The 16,180-nt window shown below is 38.0% G+C and overlaps 1 protein-coding gene across 5 annotated transcripts; it reads left to right on the top strand.

Annotated features, from left to right (window-relative positions):
* Positions 1 to 2,487: 2,487 nt before the first annotated feature.
* On the top strand, positions 2,488 to 15,066 carry si:dkey-92i15.4. 5 transcript variants are annotated; one of them, XM_047811483.1, is made up of 7 exons: positions 2,488 to 2,731; positions 6,916 to 10,146; positions 10,513 to 10,717; positions 11,075 to 11,176; positions 11,377 to 11,611; positions 13,525 to 13,641; positions 14,127 to 15,066. In XM_047811483.1, the coding sequence occupies exons 2-7, from the start codon at positions 7,541 to 7,543 to the stop codon at positions 14,276 to 14,278; spliced, it is 3,417 nt and encodes a 1,138-aa protein (XP_047667439.1). In that variant the 5' UTR covers positions 2,488 to 2,731; positions 6,916 to 7,540; the 3' UTR covers positions 14,279 to 15,066. The 5 variants fall into 5 exon arrangements, with proteins under 5 accessions (XP_047667439.1, XP_047667438.1, XP_027008788.2 ...); XM_047811482.1 differs by lacking the exon at positions 2,488 to 2,731 and adding an exon at positions 3,346 to 3,456; XM_027152987.2 differs by lacking the exon at positions 2,488 to 2,731 and adding an exon at positions 3,348 to 3,456 and having other exon boundaries at positions 11,078 to 11,176.
* Positions 15,067 to 16,180: the final 1,114 nt, after the last annotated feature.

The following is a 16,180-nucleotide window of genomic DNA, read 5'->3' as shown; positions in this document are numbered from 1 at the left end:
AAATAATTTAATAATTGTATCATTTTTTTTCATTCAGTTTCTTTAGATTTAAAATACTTATTACAGTCAACTCACTGAATCCAATATCAAATTAGTGTCCGTACACAATGGACTACAATTCCCAACTGTTTTAGTCTGTACGGTATGACAGTACATTAATTACACCATCGTTTCTGTATTATGTATTATGTCATGCTGAAATGACTGATATGTTTGAAGGGTATGTATTGATGCTACAGAGTCTGATGCCACAGAGATGCCACCGAGTCATTTGGCATCACTTCCTCTACCCAACTAAGTGGCATCTGTTCCATCAGTTAATCTTTCAGAATTTCTTAATTTTAGTAGATTGCTGCTCCTTGTATAACATCTAATGTTTTAAATACTGCAGATCTTTATACAAATCGTTCATAATCTATCACAGGGTGAAGGAGTGCACACTATATACCTATCTCTGTTGTTTGTCTGCTCCAGAATCAGAATCAGAATCAGGTTTATCGGCCAAGTGTATTGACACACAAAAGGAATTTGGTTTGAGCTGTTTGTGACTCTCAAAAGTATGCTTCACCTCCTGTCAGTATGCAGACTCATCGCCATCTTGGATGAGACAGATGAGCGTAGTATCATCTGCAAATTTCAGGAGTTTAACAGTTTGGTCACTTGAAGTGCAGTCATTAGTGTAGAGGGAGAATAGCAGTAGGGAGAGGACACATCCCTGAGGAGCGCCAGTGCTGATTGTCCGAATTCTGGAGGTAATGCCTCCCAGTCGCACCTGTTGTTTCCTGTCAGGAAGCTGGTGATCCACTGACAGATGAAGGGGGTATAGAGAGCCTTGGAGTTTGGAGTGGAGAATTTCCAGAATTATTGTGTTAAAAGCCAAACTGAAGTCGACAAACAGAATCGGGGCATTTGTCCCTGGGCAGTCCAGGTGTTGCATAATGTAATGTAGTCCAATGTTGACTGCATCGTCCATTGACCTTTTTGCTTGGTAGGCAAACTGTAGGGGATTCAGCATCCATTCTGGTACAGTCTTTAGGTGGGCCAATACCAGCTGTTCAAAGGTCTTCATGACAACAGATGTCAGAGCGACAGGCCTGTAGTCATTCAGTCCAGTGATGAGGGTTTCTTGGGGACCGGGATGATTGTGGAGAGTTTAATTTTCTACACTGATGCAGAGTTGTTAGCTGAAAACCTGCTTTTCAGCTTTTCAGATTAGCTTCTTTTGGCTATTCTGATCTCTTTTGTCAGTAGGTTCCTGGCCAGCTTTTACAGAGTTTTGTCCTCCCCTCTGTAGGCAACTTCCTTGGCATTCCTCCACAATCCTGTAGAAATATGACTAGAAATATGAGTATTTATTAAAGTAAATATTTTTATGTGATGATATGACGTTTTTGAGAAACCAATGCAGTTATCCTACTGATTGTTACTTATAGAATAACAATTGTACTAAGCTCACTAAGTGTGGTGCACTAACCTCAACATAGTGTGCTAAACTTAGTGAGCTTAGTACAATTATATAGGTTTACAATCAGTAGGATTAGTAACAATCAGTAGGATAACTGCACTGGCTTCTCAAAAACGTCATATCATCATCACATAAAAAATATTCAGACACTTATATTTCTACTAAATATCAGAAAGGCATTATGTAGTACTCCAGCAAACAGAAATGGAAGAATTGTATGTCATTTAGACAGACTTTAATCATTAAAAACAACAAAAAAAATCGAGATGCATAATCGTAGTCAGGTTCAGACACATGGTCAGCCTGGAAACATCCTGTTCCTTGTGCATTCAGGGCAACTGTATTATTAAGGCATACGATTCTCTCACCCCGTTGCTGAGCTAATTGACGTGATTGCAATGAGACCTGCTTAAGAGGAGTTCTCTAAATGGCTCCACATAGAGAGGTCTCAAGGGACATTGTCCACAGTGACATAGTCATCTGTCTGTCTACTACAGTATATCAAGGGCGCAAAGTCGCCAGAGCAGACAGCCGGACCAGGATTAGCACAATTTTTCATTATTCTGTAACAGTAAGGCCCTGTTCACACCTGGCATTAAGATTCCTCCTGCCTGATCCATTCATATGGACAGAGCTAATTTAATTACAGGTGTGAATAGGGCCCGGTGTGTCTGAGAGAAACACTGAGATCTGATCACCAGAACCACATTTAGAGGATGCATGCATGATAACATAAGATTTGTAATAAGAATGCAAGTGCATCCCAGTGAATCCTGGACACCTAAACCATGGACCACTTAAACGGCTGCATCATTGCTGTAGGCGGGTTGGAAATTTAACAACAACAACTTGAGAGCCAGCAAGACCATCCTCAGATATAAAACATGATACGCTCTCTTGCCTCCTAACAGTTTGGGCTTATCTCACTTCCTTCATTCTAACAGCCTCAAGGGAGGGCAACTGCTGCAGCTGCAGGTAACAGTCCAAACATGCTATCAAGAGGTGGAACTGCGCTACTTAAATTGGCTGTCAAACAGACACTGTTTGCTTGCATTTGATTATGAAATAATTTATACACAGGCTCTGTTTCACTCTACTTTTTACATTAGTCTTAAAACTATTTTAACCATTTATCAAAATGTCTAGACAATCAAGTGTTGCCAATCGACAGACTGGTAGTATTCCTTCCATCAATTCCCTGTACTGCTTATCCTACACAGGGTCACATTGAGTTTGCAATCCATCCCCGAGGTCTCAGGACACAAGGTAGGATTCAAGCTCCCAACTCAACTGCTAAGCTACCATTGCATGCACCAACTTTTCATCCAGGAGATGCATCCATGTCTTTGAAAAACGGATTAAAAAAGCTTTGTGTAGTTTTTCATCAGAAATCTGTACTTGGGATTTTAAGTTTGAAACAAATTCTGGATATCTAGCAGGATCTGCAGTAACTGATTTCATCTGCTTTTCTCAGATTGTATCATTTAATGAAAGTGGGTCATCGGCATTGTGTACAAGTTGAGAAGTATGGCGATTTATCTGCTTTGGACACCTAGCCTAGAAATGGAAAGGATCATCATCTATGGTCTGCAGAACCACTATAATGCAGTAGAAGTTACCCAAAAACAATACTGTGCTGGTTTTACCTGCTTGAGTTGTACAGAAAGAATTGAGAAATTTTGATGGGTTAGAAAAAAGTAAATATTAGGTTTCATTTCACCAATAAACTGCTCAGAGCTTATATGGTTATACAGCAAGATAGCTTTTACTTTCTATAAAACCACTATTTTTTTGAATGATGCAACACAAAGCCCCAATGCCTCACTTCATTCTTCTCTCTCTCTCTCTCTCTCTCTCTCTCTCTCTCTCTCTCTCTCTCTCTCTCTCTCCCCCCATCACTATCTTCCCCTCTCTGCTGAAACTAAAGTTTGTGGTAACAGTTACAGGAAGCTCACAGAATTGTGCTCCTCGAGATGTCATAAACAACCACGGTAATTTTCCTTTATTATTTTTAACATGCTCACTTTTATTCTTTCTTAATAAGGTCAATAACGTATTAGGTCAAATAAATGACATGACCATTGAACAATCTAGAAAGATTGCAAAGACTTTCATACTGTGATAAATATTTTGGAGAATATTTTTTCGCATGCTGTGCTGGTGCATAGTCACCCTGCGTAAAATAAGGTGCAGTTTGGAAACAATAGGCTGTAATCATTTCCTGTTTGTATAAAGTTAGTTTAAAAAAAATAAAACAAAAAAAAAATACCTCAGAGTTTCGGTTTACATGTTAGATCGCCATTTATGTTACTGTTTAGCTAAAGTAAAGTTAGCATACGTAAATTGCTTGTACTAGTTTGGACTTTAGGTTGAAATTATAGGTTGTTCTGCATTGTTGGCTTGTACAGTACATGTGGTTGTAGTGTATTGAATGCACATGGAAAAGGGCGGGAAATACTTGTCAGATTCCAGGTAAAGACTCATATTCCAACTTGGATGGAAAACCAATCAAGAACAAAAACAAATTCACATTAAAAACAATAAAAAAAATGATAGATGGATGGATGGATGGATGAATAGATAGACAAACAGTGCTAGCATTTCTACATCTGTTGGAAAGGTTAATGTTTCATACCATAACCATACCCAATCCAGGTTGAAATCCAAGTACAGACATAAATATTTTGAGTACAAAACAAATATATCTACATCTACTGTGGCTTTTGTAGTAGCTCACTGTTTTGCAACTGTCTGTAACGGTTGGCTTGAACACCAGGGGGTTTTCTGGCAGGCTTTGATTATATCCTGTGTCATGTGACTTTGTTTGTTCAAGTGTGTTTGCCTTAAAACCTTCCTGCTTCTACACACCTGTTCCTTATGTCTCGCCAATTACCTCCCCTATTTATCCCTGTGGTGTTGCGTCTGTTGCTGTGTCTTTATATTTGTGTGCTTACTGTTTCTAGGTTGTTAGTTCTCTAGGGTCCTGTTTTTGTAGTCTTGCTTAATGTTTCCCTGTGTTTGGTCAGTCTTGTTATTTTTCTGTTAATAAATCCCCTGTTTGCTTGCTATCGAGGCACGCTAAAGCCCTTCGAAGGCACCCACTTTCTGACAGAAGGACCACCTGTCCCTTATGTGTCTGTAAGAACCCTAATCCTGCCATGTTGTTTGTTGTGCCACGGAGTCCTTGTCTTTAAGTTGTCTTTGAGTTTGTGTCTGGTGAGTGATTTTGTTTCTTTGTTCCATGTTCTGTATTTTCTAGCATTATGTACCTGTGTAGATTTCCCTAGTGTTCCCTTGTGTTATTTATGCTCAACAGTTAATAATTGTTAATAAATCATGCCTGTTTTGTTATGTATTTGGCTCTTTATTTTAACCCTGGAAGACACTCCCCTGCTGACACTTTCGCTCTTAGATGTAAATGCAAGTATGGCTTTATCACCTCAGTATGGCAATCTAACATCTGGATGTCTAAGTTTTACTTGGATTGGTTTCATTATAGGAAGAGACTCTTTAGAATTTTTGTCAATGTGCATCTAAGCTATTTTGGTAGCCTGCTGTGACCCTTTTTTGTTGCTTTTGATTCGTCTTTAATGTTTCAATCATCTACAATTATAATTTTTGTTCACGATTTCTGTTCTCGAATATTACAAGATGTGACTCCAATAATGAGTCACTAAATAAACAAGTCACGAATGCTTCTTTGATATGTGGGTTACCAAAAAAAATAAATAAATGGGGCCATGAATAAATCCACACTCAATTTCATGCCAAGGAAAATTTCTATTTTATGCATTCATATTCTTTTTGTGCTTTTATTTTATTTTCACCACCCAGGGCGTGTGTGCATGCTAATCACTACTTTTCCCCTTCATGTATGAAAATGAACTGAAGGGAGAGGAAAGCAGTAGAGAAAGGGTGGAGAGAGAGAGACATGCAGTACAGTGAAAGAGGGAGAGGAGTGAAAGAGAAAGCCACATGAGAAAGACGGAGTGAGAGAGAGTTAAGGCAGAGAGAAACTGGCGAAGAGAGAAATACTGTAGAAGTAGATTAGAGAATGCAAGAGATAAAGACAGACGGGTATAATGAGAACGAGAGAAAGAGAGTTAAGCAAGGAAAGGAAGGTGTAACAATGAGAGGGGGTGGGTGAGGGTGAAAAAAAAGCTAAACCTGTTCGGTGAGTTTACACTGCAGATGAATAATAGTAAAATAGAAAAAGAATGAGTGTAAGAGAGGGGCAGAGGAAGTGTTTCCTGAACACCTGCTGTGGAGTTCTTTAAAGGTATGTCTGACAAATTTCAGCTAAATTCGAGGTCTAACTGAAGTGCTTGGTTGGTCAGTGTCATTTCTATGTCCGGTGTCCAGTGTAGGTGTGTTTGTGTGTGTGTGTGTTTGAGAGCAGTTGAACTTGTAATCAACACACACCAGTTCTCTCCCTAGACAGACTCTAAATCCACACAGTTAATCTCAGCCCTTTTTCTGTCAATCAGTTTCACTTCTACTTGCACATTTACTCCTTTCCTAATCAGTACTTGCTTCTTTTCAGAATTAACCTCACTTTATTTTCCAGGCAATCATGTCTGTCACTCGTGCCTGTGGGGTGTTGGCCACTCTATTGAATGGTTAAATTAAAACACACCTCGTTTTATATTCTTACCTCCTTCCCTGTCTGTGCGTACTGTGTTTCTGCTTCAACAATACGAAACACTGGACCTGTGTTTTCTCAGCCTATTACAGGTATTTATTTTGTGACCGCATGTTAATATTACTGAAATGACTATGATGTGTGCTGTGTTCATAAGGTGAGTGTTTTATCTTAAATGGTTGATCACTCATGGATGGGCAGCCAATAAGTACAGTGTGTAAATTAGCGCTTGTGTCTGGGAGGCTGTCTGATTTTTGTCTCATTCAGAGGTTTTATCTGATTTGAATGATTGCTTCTGCATGACCAGCCTATGGAGCTTTGGTACATTTGTTAATTTCTACAACAAATCTGCTTACTGTAAGTATATTTTAATAGTCAAACCGTGAGATACCTCTTGTATTTTAGATCTATGCCCATTACCATCACTCGAGTACTGTAGTGTATATTCTAATCTGTCCGGATTGTGGCCTAGTGTGTTTGACCTGTTGTCTGCCTGCAGATCAGGTTTGGTTGAAGCTCGATTGAGTGACGAAGAGCTAAAAGCATGTTGGTAGTGTAAACATAAAATGATACAGTCATGCGATTCATTTCAGGGTGAGACGTATATATAAGTATGTGGTTTCACTCGTCAAGTTTCTAGGCTTGTTATTTTGGCTTTCTCTGTGTCTTTAGCACAATTTCTCAGGGAAACTAGATTACATTTACTTTAAAACTCATATATATCTTATTTATTTAATTAGGCTGATCCTTATAACTGCATGTATTATTGTATAAAATATTATCTAATTCTATCAATACTTTGTTGTAGGTCTTTGAATGATAGGACTGTCTGGAAAAAGCCAGTTGCAGAAAGAAGCAGAGAGTCACCATCACATCAGCCAGTGAAATATACAGAATACAACACAACATTCTGTGGACTGAAAAGAAGCAAAGGAATATACTCAGGCTGAAGCTACTCAATGTTCTTGAAAAAATCAACAACAAAGAAAACAAAGTGTCAACAGCCAACATCCAACATAAGCAGATCTAAAGACTTCTAAATACTAAGGATGGAGAGCGAGCTGATTTTTTAGCTATATTTTTGTTGTTGTTGTTGTTGTTTATGGTTAGTTCTTTGCTGGACATTTTATTTACTTTTACATTTATATGACTTTTAACAGAACTTTATGACACTGCTATACAGCCACACCTCCACCCTGACAAAAAATCTTTTTTGTTTATGGATTACGTAGAAAGAATGCCACATTACTGCTTGGAAAACCTTGATCACACTGTGCAAGGGGAATTACATAGCTGACAACCTACCCACATTTGGTATGGACATTTATGTGAGAAAAATATTCAACTTGAGCATGAAACCAAATACTAAAAAGAACTTGAAACATTTGCTGACAATCACGCTGTAATGCAAACACTGTTCCTCATTGTCCAAAATGGATATCTCTGGTGGATCTACTTGTGTGCCTGGACTCTCAGCCCATCTATCAGAATCAGTGGCAAGAGCTGGAAATGGAGAATCTTCAAAAGGTTCTGAAGAACAAAACAAAATTCAGCCATGCACAGCTCCAACACAGACCCCGGTTAGGTTCAAAATCCGCTCTGCCAAAGAAAGACAAGATTTTTTCAATAAAGCCAGTAGTTTTAAGGCTGAGACTTTTGACAAAGGAAACAGAAGCATGAAAGTGTATAGAGAAGATACACCCAAAGTCCACACCATTTCACCTCCATCTCCAGATACTGGTAAGATCGACAAAAGATCTAGAGCTCCGAATCCGTTCAGTTTGACAAAGAAACCTGAAATCTCCATCGGCTCTAAGACCATTCAAAAGAATCTAGATTGCAATGAGAGTCTCACTACAAATCTGACTGAAAGAACAGCGTTGAAACAAATGTATCATTCAAACAGAAGTAGGAGCTTAGACTGGAGAGGATTAAAACTTGAAGGAGGACAAGAGAATCAGATGGATGTTAGTAGTGATACGAAGGACATTGGAGGGAGAGCCATGCGACGGTCTGAGAGTCTAATGAACTCTAACGAACTTGCTCACCCATTAAAGAGAGTCTCATTACACATTCAACCATTGAATGGATCTGGTCAAAGAAAGCAAGGCAGCAGTGGATTTACCTCTTCATCAGTACCTGGAACTTCACCTGTGAGAACAGTGGCTCTTGCCCAGTCTTTCCCATTGAGCATAAAGGCAAACCCAAGACAGGACAGGACAGAGGAAAGAGAAAGTCCATGGTATTCTGGAAATAGTGCTACAACACCAGATATCGCAGAGCACCCTCTCAGTTCTCAGGTCACTGCAACGAAGGTCAACGAAATCACTAGGAATCAGACTGTAATGGGCAGAAATGGCCATACTTCTTTAGAGGATAATAGTCAAACAAGTTCAGGAATCTTTCATAGAATCATCACCCCTGCCCCTTTTTCGAGTGTTCAGGCTACTGATTCAAATTTAGATCACAGTAAGCCTACTAGAAGTTCAGTGGATAGAAACATATCTGTTTCTTCTTTGAAAAAAATGAAGACAGTTTCATATAACCCAGAAAAGTGTGCTACCTTCCCAAAAGCACCCTTCAAAAAAGAACAAATGAATTTTACTACCGTTCCAAACACTTCAGTTGTTTTACCCAATGGAAAAGATACTTTGGATGCAATGTCAACAGTGTCTACAGAGAAACCCCTTAGCCAAGATTTTATATCCTCAGTGACCAATAGTGACCACGATGAGAGAAGACGGACTGGAAACACTATAGGACTAGGAACTCAGTCTTTAGGCAGAACAAGGCACAGACATTTTACAGCTCCTACTTCATTTTCAGTCTATGGTCTGAACGATAGCAATAGTATCCAAAAAAGCACCAAGAGTGACACAGAGAGGCAAGATGAAAAAACGACTAGTAATTCAAAACTGACAAAAAGCATGGAGAAAACAGAAATTCCAGGAAAACCATCACAGAGCTCACAGGAATTTAATCCTCGGAACAAACCCCAATCACCCAAAAGTAAGAGAGCAGACAGTGAAAAACTACATCCAGAACATGGGATTGATTTGGAGTTTGGCTCCTCAGGAAATCCAAGCAAGGGCTTGTTTCAAGAATCACCTTTGGCTTCCGTGCGAAACACAATTCACAAATTTGAGGCTCTTGCTCTACAAAGCCAGAGTTCCTCAGGGACCCCTCATCCCAGAAGGGCTTTCTCAGTTACAGAAAAACCAAAAGCGGTGGCCAGTCTGAATAAGACTTATTCAGATAGGTCATTGAGTAAAAGGTGGGGTGGCTGGAATAGAGAAAGCTTGAAGGAGAATCTTTTCAGTAAGAGTGAAGTCAGCGATGAGGCAGCAGCTACGCCTGGACCTGTCCAGACCACGACACAGGATAAAGAAGGAATAGCAGTGAAAGCACAAATTAGAGGAGCTAAAAGTCAGGAGCATGGAGTTGCACAGACTTTGAAACAACCGGATGAATTTCCATCTAACCAGAAGAATGAGAAATTAACTACAATGTATACAAATGTGGATGAGCCAGATTTCTCCAAAGGCAGTGATCTTAAATCTTATAAAAAGCCTAAAAACATTGAATCATCTGAAGACAAAGTAAAGAATTATCTCAGTTCTACAGTGTCACCCAACTCCCAAAAGTCCAGTGGGAGCGCTAATATGTCCCACTCTGACCTTAAGATCTCTAATATTGGGGACAACTTGTCAACAAAAGATAAACCGTTCCAAAAAGAAATCACCACTATGTTACAAAATTCATATTCATCCACCCCAGTAAAGACACCATCTAACCTGCTTAGTGAGTCCGGAGGAATCACTTCTATCGAAGCTTTAGGTGATTTCAGTAATCCCTACAACACAATGAAAGATGAAAAAGTAGCTGCAAAAGTCATTAGGTGGATTATGGATAAAGGTCCCGAAGACGATGACGACGAGGAGGAAGAAGACGAGGGAACAGAGAGAGAATATGACTCTGATTCGGGGGAATCATCAGTAACCATCACAAGCAACATGAGCAATAGAAGTTTTTGTATGAGGTATGATGTTACGATTTAAGGACGACAGTGTTTTTTGATAGTTGAAATTGTTGAATTTGTTCGATTTAAAGAAGACATTTTTCATTTATCCAAATAAATAAATCCTAAAAATAGAAATATATCAATAATCTAAACTCATTGACACGTCTGTAATCAGACCTGAGGTCAACAACAGTGGAATTGTATTTGTCAAATAATTGTGGTCAAATTTATTCAAAGTTGTCTACAGGATGAATGAAGTCTAAACTAAAGTTTAAACTTACTTTTTTCAAGCTAAAGTTTTAACACTTAACATACTTCATATAATACTTTTCTATATTTTATGATTCATTTCTTCTTTTTTTTGTCCCTATCTCTCTTAAACAGCCTTGTAGAGCTGTACAGTATGGGTGGACTGGACCTTCCAGTCTCAGACAGCAGTGGGTCAAAGGATGATGATAACTGGATGTCCAATCGTCCAGTGTCCATGAGCTCAGATGTTTCTGCCCTGTCCTCTGTGACATTGCTGGGCATGGACGAGCTAGAATGCTTACTGAATGATGTCCGAGGTTTGGAAGCTGACGCATCAGAGGTACAACGAATCCTTTAAATATCCAGAAGGTATATAAGGCAAGTGGGAGTTAGCAATAATCTGCACAGCCAATTCACATCGCTGCAGACTTCTGTTAAACCCCTCTTCCACCTCCCACAACATATAGCTGGGTGACAAATTTAATACAGCATAAAATCAAAACAAAGGGAGACACAGATAGCCGGGAAGACAGCATTCCCTTTCTATCCCATCAAGATAGAAATGTTTCATTAATGGATAAAAGTGATTGTCACCCATCTGTATTAAAAGGAAGTAAAGATTTTTTTAAATTATAAGCAATAGAATATTTGACGTGGAATATTTGTATGTGCTTTTCTAAATACTTCAAATTATTAGCAGAACTATGAAGATGTACACGTGGTTGTCCTACATAAGGAGGCAGGAAGTGGACTCGGTTTCACTGTGGCTGGAGGAGTGGATCAGAATAAACCTGTGACTGTGAGTTGTTATTACATTTGAACAAGTATCTTAACCAGAGACATCAGTTTCAAAATAACATCATGACTTTTATACTTCGATAATCCTGCATTTGACCCTGGAAAAAAAACAGTATGTGAATTGTTGAATTCAACAATTGATTATTTTCTTTTTATGTTATTATTATTATTTGTTTTTCTCTCTCAACTCTGCTCTCTCAGGTTCACAAGGTTCTACCCACTGGCTTAGCAGCAAAGGAAGGCTCCATCCATGAAGGTGATCAGGTGCTGTCTATTAATGGCACTGCTCTACATAACTCCACCCACAAGGATGCGCTCCAGACCATGAGAAAAGCAAGGGGGCGTGGCATGACAGTTGTTGTCATCAGACGAGGTGATGTCACCGAAACCTGCTACAGCTTAAAAGACAGTCCACAGAAAGCAGCTGAAATCCCAGGTGTGTTGCAATACTGTATACACTTATATAACACTCAAAGTTCTGAGCCTATAACCAGAAGTTATAATAATAATTACTTAAAATTATTACTGTTGGGACATTTGCTAAAATGTTGTGTGTGTGTGTGTGTATGTATGTATATATGTATGTATGTATATGTGTATATATATATATATATATATATAATTTATATATATATATATATATATATATATATATATACACGTATATATATGTATATATATATATAATTTATATATATTTTGTGTGTGTATGTGTGTGTATATATATATATATATATATATATATATATATATATTATATTATATTATATTATATTATATTATGTATATATTATTATATGTTATGTGCACTTTTATTTTATTAATCAAAGTGAAATCAGTGCCAATAAATTAATAAATCGATGCAATCAATGCCAGCAAATTTCAGCTAAACAACATACGGCAATGTGACCTTGATCGATGTACCTATTACTCTTATTTATCTTAACAACAAATTATTGATTATAAAATTAACGATTATATTCTGTTACCAGTGCTTATCTGAACAGTATTCTTATTTTGCTATTATTAATTTTTTAATCTGTATTTTAGCATTTTTAAGTCATATTTATTCACTAGTTTTAACACCACCGTGGCTTAGTGCTTTGCTTCGTCCTTCCATGGGTAGAGTTCTGTCTCTGTCCTGCATGCACAGAGTTTTCATATTCTTCCCATGCTTATTGGCATCTCCAAATTGTCTGTAGTTTGTGGTTGTGCCCTGTGATAGACTGTCACTCTGTCCAGGGCGTCCCACTTTTGTGCCCTGAGTCCCCTGAGGTTGTCTCCAGACTCCCCATGATCCTGTGAAGGATGGATGGATGGATGGATGGATGGATGAACAAAGGATACAATTGTCTCCAAAACTACAACTGACGTTATTATTGTAAAGACAGCTATTATACAGTTAGTGGGCGCACTCAGTTGCATGCTATTTAATATAACCAGATTCACTGCTGGTTAGCACGTTCGCCTCACACCTCCAGGTTCGGGGTTCGATTCCCGCCTCCGTCTTTTGTGTGTGGAGTTTGCATGCTCTCCCCGTACCTTGGGGGTTTCCTCCGGGTACTCTGATTTCCGGTCCAAAGACATGCATGGTAGGTTGATTGGCATCTCTGGAAAATTGCCCGTAGTGTGTGAGTGTGTGACTGAATGAGTGTGTGTGTGCCCTGTGATGGGTTGGCACTCCGTCCAGGGTGTATCCTGCCTCGATGCCTGATGACGCCTGAGATAGGCACAGGCTCCCCGTGACCCGAGGTAGTTCGGATAAACGGTAGAAAATGAGTGAGTGAGAGATTCACTGCCATAAAAAAAAAAGATCAACTAAACTGTACTACTATTTAAACTTATATAGAGTTTATCATGTGTAGCATGTACCATGTGTAGAGCACACATGAGTAGAGTCATATATATTTAGATCGACATAAAATAATCCTTAGGGAGCAATCTGTGAATTAGTCACTTTGTTTAACACATATATACATAATAGAGACTGACACTGACTTAGAGAAGGTCTTGAATTCTCATACCTATTAAATAACTGGTAAAATTCCCATTTCTGTATAATGTCAATGAAATGATTAATCCTGGTGTCGTCAAATATGACACTGAAATCATTTTACTTTTAATCCAGTATTAGTGTGTGGATATAGGAGATAAAAATCTGTTTTCTTTCCATTGTTTTGATCTTGTAGGGACTATTGACTTTGCTAAGTTAATTAAAAAAGTCTAAAAGTTTCTTAACAAGGTTAATGAAATGAAATTGGTTCAGTGTACATATAACATTGATTAATAATCTACATTAATAATTATGTCAGCGTAGTGGAGTAAAACAAGCATTTATTTCTTCCGCAGGCAGCAGAGTGCGTATAACTTTGAATAAATCCAGCTCAGACCTGGGCTTCAGTCTGCAAGGAGGAGTGGGCTCCAGGTTAGGAGACAAACCCCTCACTGTACAGAGGCTCTTTCAGGGTAGGAACCCACTTTTTTCACGCTTATGACAGCAAAGTCCTGATTCGAATGTTTTTGGTTCCTTAAATTTAATGAAATAAAAATATCACCCTTATCAATAGGTCTGAACTAACTTTTATGTAGTGTGGCACTTAATGCTTTTATACTGTGCCATCCAGAAATTGTGTCAGTAAAACGTAAAGCAATTAGTAAGTTCATAGTGTAATTAGATTAAGATAACAGTCATAAATACTCATAAGCCAAAATATCTCAAGGCTTATGCAACAGTAAAACTGAATAATCTGAACATGTCTGAAGGTTGCACATCTCACTCGTACATTTTCAGCAACTGATTTAAAATATCCATACGTATAAACACATTCGGATACGTTTCATTATAACATGACATACACACTCGGATATTTTCCATTATAAAAATGTTAAGATGTGTAGTTCTAAAATATTTATAGTAACATATTCACTACTAAATGCTTGCTGTTATTTAGGTGGACCAGTTGGGAAGGTTTTCCCAGGTGATGAACTGCTGGAGGTAGAAGGTCAGAGTTTGGAGGGATTAAGACGGCTTGAGGTCTGGTACCTGATCAAGAGATTACCCCCTGGCCCTGTGGAGGTCTTACTACAACGTGCTCACCAGTGATACTGACACGGTGTCTTTTTAAATACAGGTTTCAGAATTAAGTGTGCACCGTTATGAGTTCATTTCAGAACTGCACACACTAGTATTCATATCTCAGACTTAAATGCTGCTCTGGTAGTGGGTGAGCATGGTCGTCCAGTAACAAAGGCATGTCTCACGTTCATAATTCTGACCTTAAATGTAAGTGAACACATTTTGCAAGATATGCAGCTGAAAACTCTGTTATAACCCTGACCATAGCCTTGTGTCTGCATAGCAGATGTGTGAATATGAAAAGCTTTCTGTGTAAATATTGATGAGTTTCCGAAGTTACTATTTCCACATACAGATCTAAGAGAAGAAAATATATTAGCTCTGTACGAAATGTTTTATGAATCTAGTTATGAACTTGCCATGCACTGGCTTTATTTTCAGTCCTATGTTTTGAATCAGAATGCACAGATCCTAAGAAGAGTTATTTTATTTTGGAATAATAAAAAGTTAATCATATTTTTTTTATCTAAAATGACAATTTTAGAGGATTACAAAAGCACCACAATTAAGAAGAGGTCTCTTGTTTGATCAAAGATATGTTTATTAATTTTTCCTGAATACATAAATTATATTGTCTCTAAAGAAGTTTACATGTAACTAATTGTAATTTAAATAATATAGACATTCTATACTGTTCCTCATTTTGTTTGGTTACATTTTACATCTTCTTGTTTACACGATGTCTGATCTTATGCTCATTTGATGCTTTTATTTAACTTTCTTATTAAAGGTTACAATTAAATTGTCCTCATTTATCTAATGGCTATCGTGTCATTTTATGACAGGTTTGTTTGACCTTGTAAAGAGAATTAATAAATAACTATATTACACTGCAGTGTTCTATAAAGCACTTTGAGGCAGCTGATTGTTACTACTGGTTATTGAATCTGATCTCTTTGGTCATCAGCAGTGATGTATAAAGTGAAGTAACCAATAGCCCCATTTGAGTAAAAAGTATATAGTAAATATAGCTTGACTCCAGTTCATCACCAAATGTTGTTGGTGGGTCGATTCCTCACTTGTAACTACAGTGCCTTGGATTCACCTCCTGATACAATATGGAACTGAAAAGTACTTAAATGGGTTTTTTTGTAGCATTCCATTGATTCAAATATGCAAAATATATTTGCAGATACACAGGTTACTTAAAAAAACATACCTCCTTTGCAGAACCTATTATTGAAACAATTGTAGCTTCATCAGTTGTTAAATAACAGTTATAGTCAAATTCTCAGTTGGATACAGATTGTGAAGGACATTTTAATACTTGGTTCTTTGACTGGTTTATTTGAACAACTCCAGTGTAGCTTTGCTAGTACATTTAGGGCTCATTGTCCTGTCAGAAAGTTAACCTCCACTCCAATTTTCAAGTCTTTTAAAATGTCAATGTTCTGCTAGAATTGACCCGCATTTGGCTTTGTCCATCTTGGCCTTAGCTGAACGCTGACATGTTTCCCAGTCTCTACTGATGAAAAGTATTTCCATATGATCATGTATCAATCACCTTGCTTCACTGTTGGGATGGTGTTTTCAAGGATGATGAGCCGTGTTAGCTTTGCACCAAATGTAGTGATTTTTGTTAAGGACAAAAATTCAATTTAGGTTCAATTTTTAGTCTTGTGAGACTAGATTCTTTTGGCAACCTCCAAAACAAATTTCGTATGGATTCGTTTTATTTTTTAAAGCACAGCTTGATTGTCCTGTTGACAACTCCTTCAATCTGAGATGTTGCCTTCTCTACCTCTCTCAAAGTTACCTTTGCCATCTTGCTTCCTCCTCGCATTAATGCCCTCCGTACCCAATCACTACTTTTTGGTGAAGGGTCTTCCTTCAAGAAAAGTCACTTCTAGTGCCATATTTTTTCCATTT

Source organism: Tachysurus fulvidraco, chromosome 3, assembly GCF_022655615.1.
Source record: "Tachysurus fulvidraco isolate hzauxx_2018 chromosome 3, HZAU_PFXX_2.0, whole genome shotgun sequence".
NCBI classification, from domain to species: Eukaryota; Metazoa; Chordata; class Actinopteri; order Siluriformes; family Bagridae; genus Tachysurus; species Tachysurus fulvidraco.
The sequence above is the reverse complement of the archived record's forward strand: the minus strand, read 5'-3'. Positions and strand labels throughout refer to the sequence as shown.

What these genes read in the sequence shown, in the direction of transcription:
- si:dkey-92i15.4 (XM_047811483.1), top strand. Translation starts at nt 7,541, where the DNA reads ATGGATATCTCTGGTGGATCTACTTGTGTGCCTGGACTCTCAGCCCAT. An exon ending in AATAGAAGTTTTTGTATGAG is followed by an intron (nt 10,147 to 10,512) that starts GTATGATGTTAC and finishes TCTCTTAAACAG; the next exon opens with CCTTGTAGAGCTGTACAGTA. An exon ending in ATCAGAATAAACCTGTGACT is followed by an intron (nt 11,177 to 11,376) that starts GTGAGTTGTTAT and finishes CTGCTCTCTCAG; the next exon opens with GTTCACAAGGTTCTACCCAC.